This window comes from Setaria italica, chromosome V, assembly GCF_000263155.2.
Source record: "Setaria italica strain Yugu1 chromosome V, Setaria_italica_v2.0, whole genome shotgun sequence".
Classification (NCBI taxonomy): domain Eukaryota; kingdom Viridiplantae; phylum Streptophyta; class Magnoliopsida; order Poales; family Poaceae; genus Setaria; species Setaria italica.
The window spans coordinates 34,341,503-34,360,164 of NC_028454.1; the positions used below are offsets into that span (position 1 = coordinate 34,341,503).

The window sequence follows — 18,662 nt, forward strand, 5'->3', positions numbered from 1 at the left end:
CAATCCAATCTCGTACACGGGCCATATCAGGAGTAGCATTTGCTGCCACCCATTCGGACACCCCATAGTCCAGAGTTCGCACCATGTTTGAACCTGCAGTACTTGCATCGGCAAGGTCCAGCAAATAATTGTGGAGTGCGAAGCAAGCAATAACGAGCTTCGTTTGCCGCTCTCGAGAATATAGTGGAACTTGCTGTAGAATGTGCCACCTGGATTTGACCACGCCAAATGCGCGTTCGACCACATTGCGAAGACTGGAATGGTGGAAGTTGAATTTCTCCTCCAAAGTGTCCACCGATCTTCTGCTAAACTCCTCCAAATGGTACCTGGTATTTCGATACGACCCCAGATAGCCTTCTCGAACCGCGTAGCCCGAGTCGACCAAATAATATCGTCCTACAGATAATCAAAAATATTCAACATTAGTGTACCAAATTTTGCAATTGCAGCGTCATGTGCGTAATTAGTCAAGTACCATACCTGCTTGTGGATGAGGGTAGTTCGGTGCTGCCATACAGTCCCGCAATATCGACATGTCATGACAGGATCCTGCTCTTCCCGCTCCTACATACGTGAATTGCATGTCCATATCCACTATAGCTAATACATTGAAGCTAGTTCACCCTTTTCTGTTAATAAAATCTAAACGGGACTCACGCCCAACCTGTACGGGAACGTGTGTACCGTCTAGAGCACCTATCCACCCATCAAAGAACGGTGCATATTGGTTCAGCTTATGATTCACCTTAGAGTAAGTAGCATCCTTTGGACCGATTACTGTCTGGGAAAATGAAAACATTACATTTGCCTCATGCGCCATCTTCCAACTAGTTGTGTCCAAACTCCAGTCAAATCTTTCTCTAATTTGACGACAAGCCTGTTGTGTCGCACACGCCCACACAAACATACCTAAAGCCTCAACAGATTCTACCCCTTGCGACGTTTTCAATCCATGATTGGTAACCAAGATGTCATGCAACTGAAGGAACACGTCGGGATACATACGAAAATTATCGAAGCACCACCACCTTTCCTGCATATTGAGCTCAACCCATTGCCGTCCGGTCATGCGTGGCAAGTCAACTGGTGGGTTCACCACGGGACGCTGCCTCCTGTTCACCTCCGCATATGCGGCTGCAGCTGCTGCTAAACACTTTAGATCGAACACGACAGAGTTGCTGTCACTGCCGGTGTCACTGTTTGGTTCCTCTGCACTACTCATACTTGATTGAACCTGTGCATGCACAATCGGAGGGGCATCAGCAAACACACCTTACACATTTGTAGTTGCACCATATTATACATATGCATTTGTTTCGAACCTGTCAAGTGCCAGTGAAGTTGCCTCTCCACCTTACTTCAACTGGTGCAGAATTAAACCAATCCTCCTCCTAGTGATGAGTTGAGGGCCTCCAATGAGCTAATCAACTACCTGTCCAAATGGTTAAGACAAGAGACATCAAAATTCCAAATCACTTCAAAGCAAACTGTTCTGACACAAGTTAAAAAAAGTACTGATCCTGGACGACATTTCACTTCACAGAAATCACTGATCACGACATTTAACTTGAAAGAAATTGCTGATCATGGACGACATTAAACTTGAAAGGAATTTAACTAGCACTAAAACGAAATGTTCAACGAACAGGACATGTTACATAAGCTAACATTACTGTTCCGACACAAGTGCAAACATTATTTTTCAAACCCATCAGTACACATCACTACAGTAAAATAAAGCCATGCCACAATCACTACTTGTTCAACATGTCCCAGTTGAATTGTATCCAATTCAGTCGGCCCTCTTTCGTTTTCATCTGCGTGAACGTCGTCCGATAATCCGGGTTCTTAGTACATAAATAAAGAGCCTAGCAGTAAAGCGAAGACCCCTCTTGTAGACCATCTTCTTCTATAAGCTGCATTGCACGGACCATTTCCCCCTGGGCATGGTCAGCACATTTCTGGCTCCTTTTTGCTACACTTTCAGAAAGGTCCCTGATGTACTGCTCCAAGCTGCCACTTCTCTTTTTCCGAGGACTGTCAACAGAGAATTCCCGGGCCGACCATTTGGAGAAGTTACGAGCACTACTAGCAGGCATGGGGTCCTGGTCCAAGTCCGCTGCATTGCCCTCAGTTCCCACGTTAGGTGTCGCCTCACGAATACCTCATGTCGTCAGCAAGGTGCCCCTGTCTTGGGGGTCATGGCCATACAACTCATACAATTCTTCGAGGAAAGGTGGAGCCTTAACAGAACTCGGCTGGGACCTCGGCGGGGCAGCACCATCACTGGTGTCCTGCAATGTTCAAGGAACAGTACATGTTCAAGGCCAAAAATAGAAATGTACAAATAAGATGACGACTAACTTATGGGACTGTCATAGGATGTACCGCTTCGTCGTCCTCCCAATAGGTGGGATCAGCAGCAACACCACCAGTTTGTGTGTCGTGCCCTAAACTAGATTGGTTTTGCAAGGCCGTCCAGCTCAGGAATGTTCTCCGCAGGGCGTTGAGCTTGTTCTGCAGCTGCTTGCTGCCCAAATGCAACCCAGTCTGTTGGTTGAAGCTGCGGTACACGTTCTTCCATCCCAACTTACTAAGGCATCTGTTGCTCCAATTGAACTGGTTCTTCTGAGCAATGCACAAGTCCAGCAAAGTTTTCGTCGTGCCCTCATCCCAGTTGGCATGGTTATGATTCATCTGAGTACATAGGAGCTGCAATTATATTGCACCGAAGTACGGATAACCAGGAGGCATACAAGTACACAATCTCAGCATCAATGGATATGTTACTTGCCTTAGCAGTTGTCTTGGCACGTTTGTGGCGGAAATTGTACGGGCAGACCGGTGGGGGAGAGCACAACAAAGTGGATGACGATGCCGGTGTGGGCACTATTGGTACTTCCTCGCGGTTGGCCTGCTACTAGGCTTGTATCAATCGCCTGGAAAAGTCAGTAAAAACAGAGATCAGTATGTACCTGCAATCAACCATAATGAAATACATATTACAAAAATAGAGATCAGTATTACATTCATTGAAACAAGAGCAAAGTCCCGACGAAGATAGAGTTTCTGATGAAGGAAGGTAAGTGGTGATCACGACAGATTGAAGGAACATTTGATAAATGGGAAATTTCTTCTGTGAGTCCTTAGGCTACTTTGTCCAGTGCACCGGCAAAATGGTTAAGTCTTCTCATACATCATGCTTTCAAATCTCAATCAGTTGCTTTGTCTATTTATTTTAATGCAATCATACTAACCATTTGATTTGCCAGAGTAATGCAATAATTTGTAATGTTGGTCCAGTGGTTAATTGTTGCTAGAAGTTGTTGCTATCTTCTATGGTGTTTACGAATGAAATGCATATTACAAAATCGATGTACAATGAACTCAGGCAACTAGCATAACCAACCCTATCGCATCCAAAAATGGAGCAGAAGCCTTACCTTGAAGTTCTGGGTGACCTCCTGCACCTCTAGTTGCCAGGCCCTCTAGTTGCCAGGCGGTCAGGGGTGGGGGGTTGCTTGGGGGGGGGGAGCACTGTGAGCGCCGCCATGGCGAACAGCCCGGATCCCGCCTGCCGTGCTTGGCGGCGACGATGCTCCCTGGCGGCCGCGTTGACCCCGTTGCTGCGGCGCTGCGGTGGGCCCGAATACTCCGCCGCCGGCGTGGAAGAGGCCTCCCGTGCGGATCTACCCGATTGCTGCAGGTCGACCAACAGAGGGACTCGGCTGCCAGGGGACGGAGCAAGAGGGGCTGACGGCGGGGGAGAGCGGGCGAGATTTGGGAGCGACGACGGCGGCGGACGGGCGAGCGCGACGGACCGGGCGAGATGACAGATCGACAGATACGGCCAGCGGGCAGCGCGACGGATGGGGCGAGATGCGGGAGCGACGGCGGCGTCGAGCGGCCGAGCGCGAGGGAGCGGGTGACACGACGGACCGCCGGCGGCGGAGAGCGGCCGCGAGCGAGGGAGCGGGCGAGCGGAGGGAGCGGCGGCGGCGGATCCAGAGCGAGAGCGAGCGACGGAGAGGGCGAGATGCGGGAGCGACGGCGGTGTCGAGCGGCCGAGCGCGAGGGAGCGGGTGACACGACGGACCGCCGGCGGCGGAGAGCGGCCGCGAGCGAGGGAGCGGGCGAGCGGAGGGAGCGGCGGCGGCGGATCCAGAGCGAGAGCGAGCGACGGAGAGGGCGAGATGCGGGAGCGACGGCGGTGTCGAGCGGCCAAGCGCGAGGGAGCGGGCGACGCGACGGACCGCCGGCATCGGACAGCGGGCGCGAGCGAGGGAGCGGATCCGGAGCGAGAGGGAGCGACGGCAGCGGATCCGGAGCGAGAGGGAGCGACGGAGGGGGCGAGATGCGGGATTTGGATGAGGACGGGAGACGAGAGGCACGATAAGCGACGGGCGTCGGTGGCGCAGCCGCTCGAACGGCTTAGACCAGAGCTCCGAAGCCCAACGGCAGCCAGCTGCAGCGCACCGAACGGACTGGTAGTTTTACACTTTTGCCGCTATCCTCGTCTCCCTAATAATTGTCGAATCCCTAACCCTACCACACAACCACAACACAAGGTCCGTAGGCGCAAGCTGCATGGGTGACGAGGCCGAAGATGACCGTTGACCTAATTGCCGGAAATAAGGACGAAATCCCAAATCATCACCCCTCGTCGATCAGGCTCAAGCATCCAGTGAGATCAAGAACTCAAGATTTCTACCAATGAATTTCATTTTATTGCTTGCAACTTATGCTACCACGTAACTAGGTGACAGTTTGCTAAGCCATTTTGTTTAGTCAATTTCACTTTGATTTAGTTCTTTGACTTCATGTAGCTGATAGATTGTACTCACTCCGTTCCAAATTAGTATTCCTTTTAGTTTTTTTTTAAATGCATAGCTTTTAATATGTACATAGATGTATACTGTTTCTAGATACATAGCAAGATAGATGTATTAAAAAAGCCAAAACGAATAGTATTTTGGGACGGAAGGAGTAGGGAGTAATCTTTACGAGAAAAGGCTCGAAATAAAGTTTTGGGGGTGACTTTCTAAGAGAATGCTTGATACATTGAGAAGGAGATTGCAAGTTCACAACTGATACACGTATTGATGATTTCTATGATATACGGACACGTAGAGTTAGACAAGCTCCTATAGTTTTTTCCCCTATCATTGGTTTTATGTAGTGTAATCTGAACTTTCATCTATATATACGTTGACTGTCCTGTTATTAGAATAATATGTTGATCGTGTTTGACCGACCCCTAATTAGAATTCCTGGCTCCGCCTTTGAGGTGGCCACGATCTTCGCCAAGGCGACTGTACTGGGCATGTTTGTATCCAGTTTGGCTCCTCTTCTAGCTATATCTGGGGCTCCAATTGTTGTTACACATCAGCAAGTACAAAGATAACAAGATGGTTGGTTAGGCCTAAGGTTCTTATATTTGGACTTGGTCCGGTTTGATGCGTACCAGGGCAAACAACGACCCAGCAGAATAAGCAAAAATGCTTGCTTCCGGCCCAGTTGTTTGAGCTAATCAATATGCTTGGACTCGGGAGCTGGATGGACCCAATCCGGGTGTTCAATCGAACAGTTTCTGCTTGCAAAGTCGTTTGATTGAAGCCCAGCAGCGAGTGAAAACAAAGAAACGTATTTGTCTGGTCACTGAAAACAATATAGGTATTCTGGAGAAACTATTCTTGTGGGCGAGAAAGTGAGATAATGCCTTTACTGGCCGTACGTACTGCGTCCTTATCCCTTCACGCAAGTATTTTGTTTCAATGGTAGTGCAATTCACTCGCATTTATATGGATTTTCCTCTTTCAAATTCGTAGACCCTGTTAGGATCACGAGGCTTTTATAGTACTCCTACGGAAATCATATTACATGTGAAGTTCCACTTGTTCCAAACAAGCACCCAGAAAAAAAAAATCTAAGGATCCAGCTAGACATGACATCAGCATACGTTTCTTTCTTATTCCCTTTTTTTATTCCTTCGGTTCAAGAGGGATCAGAATTGAAGCTTTTGTAAAGAACAAGTGGTCATTATATCATGTAAACCAATGAGCCTTTTGTAGTAGAGTTTAGAAAAGCCCAAACCTTGAAAAAGAATAAAGACACACACAACCTGACTCTCTCTCTATATGTGTGTGTATGGTATTTGGTGGAGAGCCTTAAACTAGGCCAAACAAATCATCAGACAATCTGGAAGGAATCATCCAGGTCCAAGCATCCACAAACCATATTCTGAAGAAACAAGCTTTATGCCATAGGGAATGGATGACCTTCTCCAACTACTGATCCGTATTCCATGTACATCTTCCTAGCCTCTGGAAAAAAAAGATACATAATATCAGGACTGACCTAGACACTGGCCACACTACATTGCTAGCGCTTTTCAACTTTCAAAGGGCACGCGGAGCTTGTCTGGAGGCTGAAGCCATTTGCTGAACGGCATAGCCTCACCGTCAGAGTGCAGAAACGAATTGAACTGACGCAGCCTAACTCGCTAGCATGTAGTGGGCCACGATTGAGCCTCTGGCTTTAGGCTTTAGCGCACGTACAACAGTTTAGACAGTTGTTGTCTGCGAGTTATGTCATGTTACACATAGATAGCTAAAAAGATGGGTTGTCTATTTAGATGTCTGCAAGCTATTTGATTGATCTATAAACACATAAATCGTGATAATCAAGTATAAATTTGGGTTGTCTATTTAGATGTCTGCAAGCATAAACACATAAATCGTGATGCTCAAGTATAAATTTGATCTTTGTTGCTATTTTAGACAGCACTGCCTTGTTGACTCAGGCGGCAATACACCTGCCGCAGCTCCAACCAAAAGCGGCTGGCTGCTGAACTGCCGGATCCTCAAGGGTTCAGCGGCCGAGCTGCCTTATCCGGTTGCCCGGCCGGCAGCAGGTAACGACTCTCGAGCCAGTTGCGTTTAATTATAAGCGCTATTGGAGTGTGATCTGTGATGGTGTTAGGCCAAGAGGATATTTCAATTGCAATCAGGATAGTACTGCCATGGAAAGCCATAACAATAACTTCGTCTCCCCCCTTATACCCCAAAAAAAAACTTCGTCTCCCCCCAAGTTGTCAATTCCTGTGGCGAGGTCAGAAAAAAGTAGCTTGCCGCCGTCGCCCATCGCCGACCGATACATGTCGATGTCCATTGAGGGAATTGACTTGAGTTAATGCGGTTCTCTTTTTCCTTCGCTTCCTTTAACCTTATTTTAGTCCTCTCAAGGTTGACTCGAGCAACATTAAGTAAAGCTCAGCCAATCCGCGGTGTCAACGCCAGGTTGACGTTTCAAGAAGCTCAAGGCCATCTTTGAGTCTTCCCTTATCTGGAATTTTTAATCGGCAAGTGAAGGATAAGGAAGCAAACTAGTAATTTGTAGTTGATCTTCTGTGTTCAAGGTTCAGAAAGAACCAAAACTCGTTGGCTGAACCTGAAAGGAACCAGAACTGAACTGAAACTGGCTCAGATTCAGACCACAAAAGAAAGGTCCCATTTCCAGCTGGAACAAGTTATCGCGCCCACAGCTTGACTCGCAGCCAGTGCAAGCTGATAAACATCGAGGGCAGGCGCATGACATGCCAGGTGAAGCACACGGAAAAAGGTACCAAGAGAAAACGGCACATCCTGCCCTGTGTTTATCGAAGTTAATTTTTACTGTTGCATCTTTACAGCTGCAGAGAAGCATTGCGACTTGATAGATGGTGGGTGCGACGTCATTCCACACATATGGATGGACGCTTTCCAAGCATGCATGGTACTCGTTACTCGGGATAAGACTTGGAGCCACCTCCTCCTCCAATCCCTGCTCCGATCCTCAGCATGACACGGTTCAGAGCACCTGGTGCGTCCGTCCCTGTCCGTGTCCGCTTGAGATCAAATCATGCCGACCTGATTGATCGATTCTTAAGCCACGCTCAGACCTTGATCTCCCTCGTGCATTGTTCGTCAACCACCTCTTGTCCACGTTCATTTGTCCGTTGACATTGTTCATTAGTCAACCATCCAAAAAAATTCAGCACTTCTGCTTTCTTACACTCAACAGATACTATGGCCAAGTATATTCAGGGAGGTGTCAAAACGGTTGACCTGCTCCGAACACGGGAGCAGGTTCAACAAAAAGGGAGACCGTTCTTACATTTCTGGCTCACTTCCAACTACAGCTGCCACAGAGCTTAACAAAATGTCCCGTGGAATCGGCAGCCTTGGAGATCCGGAAGAGCTGGCTACTATAGTTTACTCATCGGAAGAGACAATGTAATCATAGGATGGTGAGGCTACTAAAAGCCTGTACGCATAAACTAGTACTCCGTACCGAACAAGTTGACTCGCCCAGTTGCTTGCACACCGGGCGTGTGTTGACTTGGGAGCCGGCGTGACCGCGTGAGGCCGTGAGCCATCGAGTCGAGCGTCGAGTTCGGCGCAGCAACGTGAGACTCGTCAGATCTCAAGGACGCGGGTGTGTTCGGTTCGTGTGCATAACGCCGCCTGAAAGACGCTGCTCCCTCACCAGATCCTACGCGTTGGCAACGTGGAGGCGGGCAGCCACGCCGACAGGTCGCGGCCTCGCAGGTGTGCGTGACTGCGTGGTCCGGGGCCTAACCCCGGCTGTGATCTCGGTTCAAGATCCCCGTCATCTGCCCAACGAAATACGGCGCCTGGCTGATCGCATTGGCATTGCGATAGGATCGGTGTCGCCCATCGTCAGCTGCTAGTGCCAGGGTCTTGTGTTCCAGCCGGCGCGCACGCGCCGTCCCGCCAAGTTTGCTCGCCGCGCTGGGACGCACGGCGCAAACAAACCCCCCCCCCCCCCCCCCCCCCCCCCATATTATTCGAAGCAGAAACGAGAAGGCGGCCAGTGAACCGGCAGCACGGCGAAGAATCTCATTCTCATGCTCGCCGCAGAATGGAAACCGGTGCGCGCGTCAGGCGCATGTCCGGAATAAACGCCGGTGCGGCGCGGCGCAACTGCTCGGTCTGGCCATTTTTCGCCGGCAGGCGGCCACGAGAGGTCAAGAAACGTGCATCCACTGCTGCGGTTCCTTTTTCGGGTGGGGGCAAGGCAATAACGACGCCGGTGATCTGCGACGCACGGTCCAGTCTCAACCTTCTGAACGGACGACACCAGACAGCGGATGAACCAACGCCGCACGCACGGCCTATAAAACAGAGCGAGACCGGTGGCACCAGCAGACACTCGGTTTAATGCGCTGCTCCGCCCGAAACTGCTGCTAGTGGAGACAACCAGTATGTGAATGCCTCGCATGGACTGAGAGAACCTTACACGAGCATGAGCAGGTTAGTACCGGTAGAGGGTGTGTTTGATCCATGAGTTAAATTTTAGTTCTGCACGTTTAGCTTAAAATTTAGTTCTTGGGATCCAAACAGGTGGGCAAAACGGGATAAAGAACTAAACTTTGGATTAAAAATTTTAGCCCCCAAAGAGACCATAAAAGGGGCTAAAAATGCTCCTGGATACCACTTTCCTCTCCTTACCCCCTTCTCTCTCCTCCCCGCACTCTCTCTTTCTGCACTCTCTCTCCCTCCCCACATGCTCCGCCCGGCCCCGCCTCCTTCGCCCGACGCCGCCACCTCGCCGACCTTGCCACCTCCGCCTCACCTCGCCGGCCCCACCACCTCGCCTTGCTGGCCCCGCCGCCTCCGCTCAGCCCCACGGCGCCGCCACCTCCTCCTTCGCCTCCGCCTTGCTCCCGCCGCCGCCAGCCACCGCCTCCTCCGCCTCCGCCTTGCCCCCCCCCCTCCCCCGCCGCCGGCCACCTCCTTCCCCGCCTCTGCCTCGCCCCCGCCGCCACCTCTTCCTCTGCCGCCTCGACCCCGCCGCCGGCGGCCTCGATGCCGCCGGCCGCCGGATCTGGGGGCCGCGGCCACCGGTAGGAGGGAGGACGGGGAGGGAGGCCACCATGGTAGTGTTGTACTCTCTCCGCGTCCGGGGGGCTCCTCCTCACCATCAAGGACTCCGCCATGTGGGTCGCCATCGACAGCGAGAAGGCGCTCCAGGTGCGCCGCCCCTCTCGCCCGAGGTCTCCTCCGGACCCGCCGCCGCAGTCCCTGGGCGGCGGCACCTCCATCCCCTTCGCGCCCTTCTTCTGCTCCGACAAGCTGGGCCGCATCGCTTCCGCGCAATCCGGTGGAGGCGGGGGAGAAGTGGGGTCGCGAGAGAGAAAATGGGGGCGAGCGAGCGAGAACGACGAAGAAGCTGAAGAAGGTGCTCAAGCTCTAGAGAGAGAAATGGGGTGAGGGCAAATTAGTCTTTGTTTGTTGAAGGACTAAAGTTTAGCGCATGGATCCAAACAGGTAGGCAGAACTAAAATTTAGGGGCTAAAGTTTAGGAGCTAAAATTTAGCTCATGAACTAGTGATCCAAACACCACCTTATAGAATATTTTATTATATTTTAATAGGAGAGAAGAGTTAACTAAGAGATAATCTCATACATGCACTTCAAGATTACGTGAGGATGATACATGGGGTCATTTATATTATAAGCTATGTGAGTAAAAACTAAATCATTGAAAAGGTGTATCTTAAGTGCTTAGAGCTGGATACTAGCTCTTACCAGTACCATAGGAGGCCTTACCAGCTGAATCTACTCACCTACTCTCTTGCAGGAACCGGTCGCTCCAACCTCAACGAACAGAGATGATCCGACCTTTCTCTTGACCCGGATTTGATACCTTCAGTCTCTTCCGAAAATTCGTCGGCATGTTGTTGGGATAGGGTGTGATGGTGTGTTTTAACAAAAAAAAAAGATAGGGTGTGGTATAACCGTCGAACGGTAGTGCAGGTCATAGGTCAAGCGCCTACCGACCTCCTCGCTCGCCCGATCGCCGGGTGGGTTTGGTGGAGCAAACGCTGCTGACCCCTGAGCTCTGCATCATCGCAATTCTTCTGTGCAGGCTCGCAGTGTCAACCGCAGCGAGCAACCATGCCCGCCCAAAAGCGTCGTCGAGACGTCGAGTGCCAAACGCCCTTTTACGCGCACGCGTTGACCTCGACGGCTGGCACGTTTATGCCCGTACACCGAGGCCGGTCAGGTCCGGGATGCCCCACAGCGTCAACAGAGCAGGTCCCGATCACCAAACCGCGCCAGTACGGGGTTTATACGGCCGCTGGGCTTCGCTTTCGCGGCGCACCGATCCGTATCGTCTCTGGCTATGAGAGACGGAGAGGGAGCCACGACGCGCGGCCACTGCCGTTGGGTCGAGCGGGCGGCAGGCCGCGGCCGTTGTACGTCCAATCTTCACCGGTGATCCCGTACGCCGCGATTAAATTTGGCGGAAGCTGCTGACCTCTTGTTTAAACGGCCATGACCGGTGTCTCCTCCTCCGATTAATAGTCGCGACCGACCGGAGAATTGGCGCACTCGTGCTTCTGACAATTTTGGTCCCAGAAGGAAAAGAAGCACTGCTCCTAATCGCACGAGGAACACGAGCAGGGCCCTTGCCATTACAGGATTAGACCTACCCAATAATTTTTCTTGACGAAATTAGGTTTTCTAATACCGATCGTTGGCATGTGATAGCATCCCCGGAGGAGATGCTCCAAATCGGGTTCCTGAAACACGAGAGAATAAGATAAGGAAAAAAAACGCAGCATGTTTATAGCTACAAAAAAGATCAGGAAGCAAAGATGCATGTGCCGTCAGGGTGACGCGGGCGGAAAGGGTTGACGCCGGCAGCGGCAAGGTAAACTGAGGGGAGGCGCAGGCCGTCGTTGATTAGCCGCCCGAGTCGCGCCCGCGCGCGCCGCGCGTTCCCACCCACACGAGAACGAGAGCTCGCACCACACCACACGCCGTTCAATTCAGCTCAAGCACCAAACAAAAAGACCACCACAACATCGCAAAGCATCAAGCGAGCAACCAACCACAGAGGAAAGGAAGAACAAGAACCAAGAAGAAGGCATGGCGGCGGGTGCCGTGAGCGGGAACTGGAGGAGGCTCCACACGCTGGGCCGCGGCGCGTCGGGCGCCGTGGTGTCCCTCGCGGCGGACGGCGCGTCGGGGGAGCTGTTCGCGGTCAAGTCGGCGGCCGCGGCCCACGCGGCGGCGGCGCTGAGGCGGGAGCGCGGGGTGCTGGCGGGTCTGTCCTCGCCCCACGTCGTGCGCTGCGTCGGCGGCGCCGAGGGCGCGGACGGGTCGTACCAGCTCTTCCTCGAGTACGCCCCCGGCGGGTCGCTCGCCGACGAGGTGGCCCGGAATGGGGGATCCCTCGGGGAGCGCGCCGTCCGGGCGTACGCGGCGGACGTGGCGCGCGGGCTGGCGTACCTCCACGCCCGCTCCGTCGTGCACGGGGACGTCAAGGCGCGGAACGTGGTGATCGGCGCCGACGGCCGCGCCAAGCTCGCGGACTTCGGGAGCGCGAGGGCGCCCGGCTCCGCGCGCGCGATCGGGGGCACGCCGGCGTTCATGGCGCCCGAGGTCGCCCGCGGGGAGGAGCAGGGCCCGGCCGCCGACGTCTGGGCGCTCGGGTGCACGGTCATCGAGATGGCCACCGGCCGCGCCCCGTGGAGCGACATGGACGACGTCCTCGCGGCACTCCACCGGATCGGGTACACGGACGCCGTGCCGGAGGTGCCATCCTGGCTGTCAGCGGAGGCCAAAGACTTCCTTGCCTGCTGCTTCGCGAGAGACGCCGCCGACCGGTGGACCGCCGCGGAGCTCCTGGAGCATCCGTTCGTGGCATTCGCCGGCGCCGACGAGAAGGCCCGGTGGGTGTCCCCCAAGAGCACGCTGGACGCCGCATTTTGGGAGTCGGAGTCCGACGACGAGGCTGACGAGATGCCGGAGGACGCGGCGGAGAGGATCAAGTCGCTGGCGTGCTCCGCCTCGGCGTTCCCCGACTGGGACTGCGAGGAAGGCTGGATCGATGTGCTCGGCGAGCAGCAGAGCGAGGTCCAGGTGGCGAGCAGCGCGCCAAGCAAGGTGTCCGGCGTCGCGGCCGTGCCAGCTGGAGGCTTGGCTGTCGGCGGCGGCGTCCTCAGTGATGATGAACTGGAAACAGAGGACGTGCCGTTCGCTGGCGATGCTCCTGCAGCCGATGCTTCAGTTGGGCGTCAGAGCAAACGCTGTTCGAGTTCAGACTGCCATGTAGGAGTACTGCCATTTCAGCTAGTACTTTGCTGTAACGGAGTTATTATTGATGAAATAAAATTATGGCTTCCCACAAAATTCGCTGTGCTGCTCTGCTTAATTTTCCTCGTTCATACTCTGCTCACGCCTAATTGTTCATCTGTCTACGAGACAGACCACGATCGGTTCCACACTCACTCAATAGTCAACACTCGCGCGTGCAATGGTGGAAACAGTCTGCCACCCTCAATAGATTACTTGGCTGTCATACCAAGGCATAAAGTTACGGCTTCTCGTAATTTTTACCGTGCTGATCTGTTTGGTTCCCTCGTATTCTCACTTCACGCTCTGTTTTCAGCTAATTTTGGGTCTGCAACACAGAACACGTTTGTTCCACACTTAACAATCGAGCGAAGTCAAAAATAAAATTTTAAAAACCTGCAGTAACAGCGCCGCAAGGAACCGTCGGGGCATAGGCACAGGCGCATAGCTCAACTGGTTTATTCGAGACCACCACGGCACAATCGAGCGCTAAGCGTTGGAGAACAACCAGGGTTTATTCCATCGGGCGTGCATCTATTCCAATCCACGGCTTCTGGACCGCGAAACAGGCGGTGGCCTCCGATCCCCGAATCGGCACGACACACGGCGTCAGCCTACACGTACGCGCCCGCCCCTCCACTAAACTAGTCGCGGCGCGGCGAGGCCGAAAACCACCGTGCTCGGGAAACCGTCGACCACGAGCGGCGCCGCAGCGCGCGCGGGGCGTCGGCTCGGCTGCGAGTGAAAATGAAGACGAAAAAAGACACAGCACTTGCATCCGCTGGAGTAGTAGTAGTAGTACGTCAAGTGTAGCCCAGGGCCGGCCGCATCCACCCCTTTCGACGGGGAACGGACAGACGGGGATACTACGCCGCGGGGCCCGAAGCCGACCCCTGGGCTGGGCGGCCGGGCACCGACCCCCGGGCGACATCCACGCCGTCCCGCGGCGGCCTCGCTACGTCCGGACGGCGCCCCGGGCGGATTCGGATGCGGCCCTGGGTGGTGGTGGCGGCTGCGTACGTCGGTGCGCGCGTGAGGTCACGGATGGGGCCGCCGGCTGACGCGGCCACCTCGTCACGGGCTCCGTCACGGCGCACCACGCGCGGCGGGGGGCGCCTCGCCGTACGCGGTCAGAGCTCGGTCCGGCACACAAATGATTAGGCACCGTGGCGGTCAGCGTAGCTGCCGCCCCTCGCCGGTTGTCCGGCCGTCACGTACCGGTCGCCCGCGACGCGTGTCGAGACGATGGCGGCACGAGGTTGGCAACGGAGACAGGCAGGCTCAAGCCGGCCCGGCGCATCCCGATCCCTGAAAACGGTCGCGTGGCTGGTGGGGTCGCGTGGCGGTCAGAGGCTCATCGTGATATACTACTATTTGGTCACCAAGTTTTTGACGTCCAGGCGTGTGCCGCTCCCGGGCGCGCGTGGTACAAATGGGCGGCGTCGGATAGGGCCACAGGGGATAAGGGGAGGACACCAGAGCCTGGATGGAGTCCACGAAGAGTGCATTTGGATGGTCTTGGCCGCCAGCTCGTGCCACGGCAGAATCCACAGCTTTTGGCCGCCCCCTCTCGGGTCGGGTGTCCGCTCGCCTCGCCACTTTGTGCCTTTCTGCCGCTTTCTCGTCATCGTTCGCGGGTTCGGGATCCACCGGTTAAACGTTAGCTAGTTACATTTAAATTTAGAAGATCCAAATAGAATCCAGCTAAAATTTAGATGGCTAGAATCCTTTAGCAACAAACACCGAAATGCCCCTCCTTGGAAAATCCCCGCTCGTTCCCCTCCCGAGCGCCCCGATCCCCGCGCGCTGCCGCTGTGCGCCTGTGCCCGCCGCTCCTGCGCCACCGGCGACACCACGTCGGGGGCCGCGCCGCCGGGGACGCCGCTACTGCGCCGGGATGCCGCTCCGTCGGGGACGCAACGCCTGGGCCGCCGCTCGCCGGGCTGGACGGGGATGGGGCCCTCATTGCGGACCTCGAGGTCCTCCGCGTACGGCAACTTTAGCTAGAACGTTTTTGATCTACCTGGTGGACGACGTACGGCGTCCCGGGTTCTAGAGAGGTCCAGAACATTTGTTCCTTCCGCAGATGATGTCTTGTTGAGATTGGAAGGTGCCGCCGTGCCGGGTTCAGTGATGAAGTCAACGGCTTGGAATGTTCCAGGGCGCCAACGGATGATGATGGCGACCTTGTTCTGTCTAGAAGCACAAAAGCTCCGGATGCAAACACAAACGGATAAGCGAGAGGACTCCAAATTCGTTCACTTCGGTGAGTTCCAACCAACTCAGCGTCCAGACAGGCGCTTCGGTGGCACCAAACTGAGATTCCGGTGGAACATCCGGTGATCAAGGGTAACGATCTCCAAAACATCTGCGCACTCCGGCCGCTGAACTGCTAGTATACAGTTTGGTGATCAAACTCGCGCTACGTACAGTACCAGCAGCTCACGCGTACCGTGTCCTAGACTACTATAGTTTGCATGATCCTCCGGCAGTCCGCTATTAATGTGCCAGCAGCAGTGCAGCACTGTTGCCCCTGCAGGTTGACTTTACTCCTGTCGCTATTGGCGTTGCTCCCAACCATACAGAAGTCAAAAATCGTCGAAGAGGAGTGCCATAAGCCCATAAACTCATCAGGACTAGTGGTAGGGAGCACAGTGTAAACGCCGCCCATGCCACAGCGACCATCTGATAACCGTTGTTCTTTAAATCTTTCAAAAAAAAAACCCCGTTGTTCTTTAATCTCGACAGTTCCGGCCGCTCCTCACGTTTTTATTCAACGGTAATGCTACGGAATGTTTTGAAAAAAACTGGATAGCTCGACATATGTTTCGATAGTTAAATATTGATGTTGAAATTATTATTTTTTATGTTTCACAGTGAATGTTGCATGAAAAATAATGTTCATGTTGCGGAGGGAATTTTCTATCCCGTTATCAAACATCGTAGTTATTTTTTCACATATTTTTTAATATCGCAACTATTGATTTTCGATATTGCAGATGTCTCGACGTCGCAACGGAGGGAAAATTCCTATTTATTCAACTGCCGCTGTGCGTGCCTCCAACGGTGCCGTACCGTGCACTTTGTCTTCTTGTTGCGCTCATGCTCCGGAACCCTCTGTCCACTCCTTTTTTTTAAAAGGCCGCCAAAATTCTAAAGCTCCAGACACGACCAGTATACTCCCCAGCTTCGCGTCCACTAGGGCAGCGCAACGTGTCGCGCTCTTCCGCCAAGAGCGAAACCACCGGCTCATCATCACCGCCTCGCCGATTCAGCTGGAAGCCAAAGATATAGCAAAATAAAAGCGGTACGCAAGCCTGTGATCCGGACACCGGTCGAGGCCGCAACTGCGACAGGTACCGCGAGTAGTGGAGCGCCTATCAAAAGGCAGCTGCCAACTCGATCGCCAGCGAACACACCTGCACAGTGGCACAGGTGGCGACTAGCGAAGCACGGGTGTTTTGTTTAGTTAGTAGGCTTGTGGTTGTACGTGAGTTTTGGATCTATCATAGCTGGGAACGGTTCTGTCGATGCGAGGGGGATCGTCATTTCGCTGGCAAAGGGGCGATGCTTATCATCAAGGCGTGATTGGAGCAGTGGTGTTTACTTTGATTATGCAGTTCTGTGGATTAGGTTGTCTGGACTCCCTGTCTGATGCCACCATCTTCTTCAGGACAAGTGAATCGCAATGCATGCTTGATTCCAGGCTTCCAGCGAGGTGGTCCTAACTGTAGTAGTTTCAGATGCATTGAACCGTAGCTGGAAATTTTGCAGCTGTGGCCATTTTGTTTAACAACTAATCATGTCCCTCTTTATGGGGTCATTTTTTAACATCAACAATTTCCCCCCGTTTTATTGCTATGCATTTTTAGCCATGCATTTCCATTTGTTGATTGCCAACTATGTACTTACAGATAAAAATGAATGTAATTTGTTGTATGATATTACCTCCTGACATATTTTATTTTTTAAACTATTTTGTCAACCCAGGTGGTCGCATGGCCTTTTTTTAAAAAAAGTATAAAGATTCACGTAATGATTTTGGATTTAGAGGTGACTCATGTTGCTATATTGGTAATATTTCCTTACAATATCCGTCTCTTGAAATAAGAGTATCACGTAAATTAACTTGGAGGCTTAAAGAAAGCTTCCGATTGTGATTCACAAAACTTGTAGGTATTTTTTCGAATGGTTTGCAGGAAGCACAAACGAAATCATGATTTATCTTAAAATTATTTGCACACTTTTATTATTGGAAAAAACACCAAAAAAAGAGAAGTCACCTCGGCGTGTTTTTTGTTCTTTTTGGTGGGGGTGCATTTTTTGTTTAGCCTTTTTTTTCTAAATTTTTCATAATACAACATGCAAAACTAATTTTGTAAGAAATAGTGAGTCCTCAATTCGGTCGAGTTAGTGTTTGGCTTATTTCATGAGGCAAGTCGCACCAAAGTGGTTAGTGCGGATAGCTCGGTGTGACTGGCCTCTTGAGTCACACCAAGTACTTTGGCGTGAGTGCATGACCATGAGGGTTACCTTTTTATCATTTCCAAATGTGGTAAATATTAGGATAAAGGATGGAATTGTCATTTTGTTGGCTTGGTAGACATGAAGTATCGTTTAGCTTGCTCGCGTATTATACCCCCTCTAATCTAAATTATAATTTCTTTTATCTTTGTCGTAAGTCAAACCTTTTTAACTTGAATCAAATTTGTAGAAAATATATTAACATCTATAGTATCAAATAAATGCACCACCAATGTATTTTTTCATTGTGTATATAATGAAAGTAATTTATTTTGTAGATGTTTTGTGCATTTTTTCATGAATTTGATCAAAACTAGAGAAGTTTGATTTAGGCCCTGTTTGGGAGGGGGGCTAAAGTTTAGCCCTCTTAAATATTGGGGCTAAATTTTAGCACCAAGGGTGTTTGGGTGAGGGGCTAAACTTTAGCACTTTGGTCGCCAAAAGACTCTTTTACCCCTCGTTTACCTCTCTCCTTTACCCTTCCTCTACTTCTTACTTCTCAACTCGCACGGAATCAGAGCAGAACTAGCGTCGAGCGCCACCATCGCCGGAATCGAGCGCCACTTGCTGTCCACTCCTCTTCCAGCCGCGGCCATTCTTGCCCCTCCTCCTCCCTCGGCCCATCCTTGCGCGACGGCGCCGCGGCTGGCTCCTTGGGCGACGCATCCAGCTCCAGAGGCCCACGGGGAGGGAGGGCAACGGCGGTGACGGCGAGGCGGGGGACAGGCAGTGAGGCCATCAGCTGCGGCCAGGTCACCTCCGCCAGGACCACCACCGACAGGCGCGCCGCCCCACCACCAGCAGCGTGGTCGATCGGCAGCCCGTGCGTCGTGGGGTCGGCCGGCGCGGAGGGGAGCCTAGCGGAGGCGGAGGTGGCGGGACCCGACGGAGAGGAGGGCGGCGGGACTCGACGGAGAGGAGGCCGGCGGAGGGGAGCCCGACGGAGGCGGCAGGGCCCGGCGGAGGGGAGCCCGGCAGTGGCGGCGAGAC

The 18,662-nt window shown here is 52.9% G+C and overlaps 2 protein-coding genes across 2 annotated transcripts; one reads left to right on the top strand and one right to left on the bottom strand.

Annotated features, from left to right (window-relative positions):
• Positions 1–2,165: 2,165 nt before the first annotated feature.
• Positions 2,166–2,697, bottom strand: LOC101772734 (L10-interacting MYB domain-containing protein). Its single transcript, XM_004972060.1, has 2 exons — positions 2,389–2,697; positions 2,166–2,294 (listed from the first exon to the last, which is right to left on the bottom strand). Exons 1-2 carry the CDS (start codon positions 2,695–2,697, stop codon positions 2,166–2,168), a joined length of 438 nt encoding a protein of 145 aa, XP_004972117.1.
• An 8,936-nt stretch (positions 2,698–11,633) lies between these two features.
• Positions 11,634–16,286, top strand: LOC101773145 (mitogen-activated protein kinase kinase kinase 18). Its single transcript, XM_004972061.3, has 2 exons — positions 11,634–13,291; positions 16,148–16,286. Exons 1-2 carry the CDS (start codon positions 11,940–11,942, stop codon positions 16,284–16,286), a joined length of 1,491 nt encoding a protein of 496 aa, XP_004972118.1. The 5' UTR covers positions 11,634–11,939.
• The last annotated feature ends 2,376 nt before the right edge of the window (positions 16,287–18,662 follow it).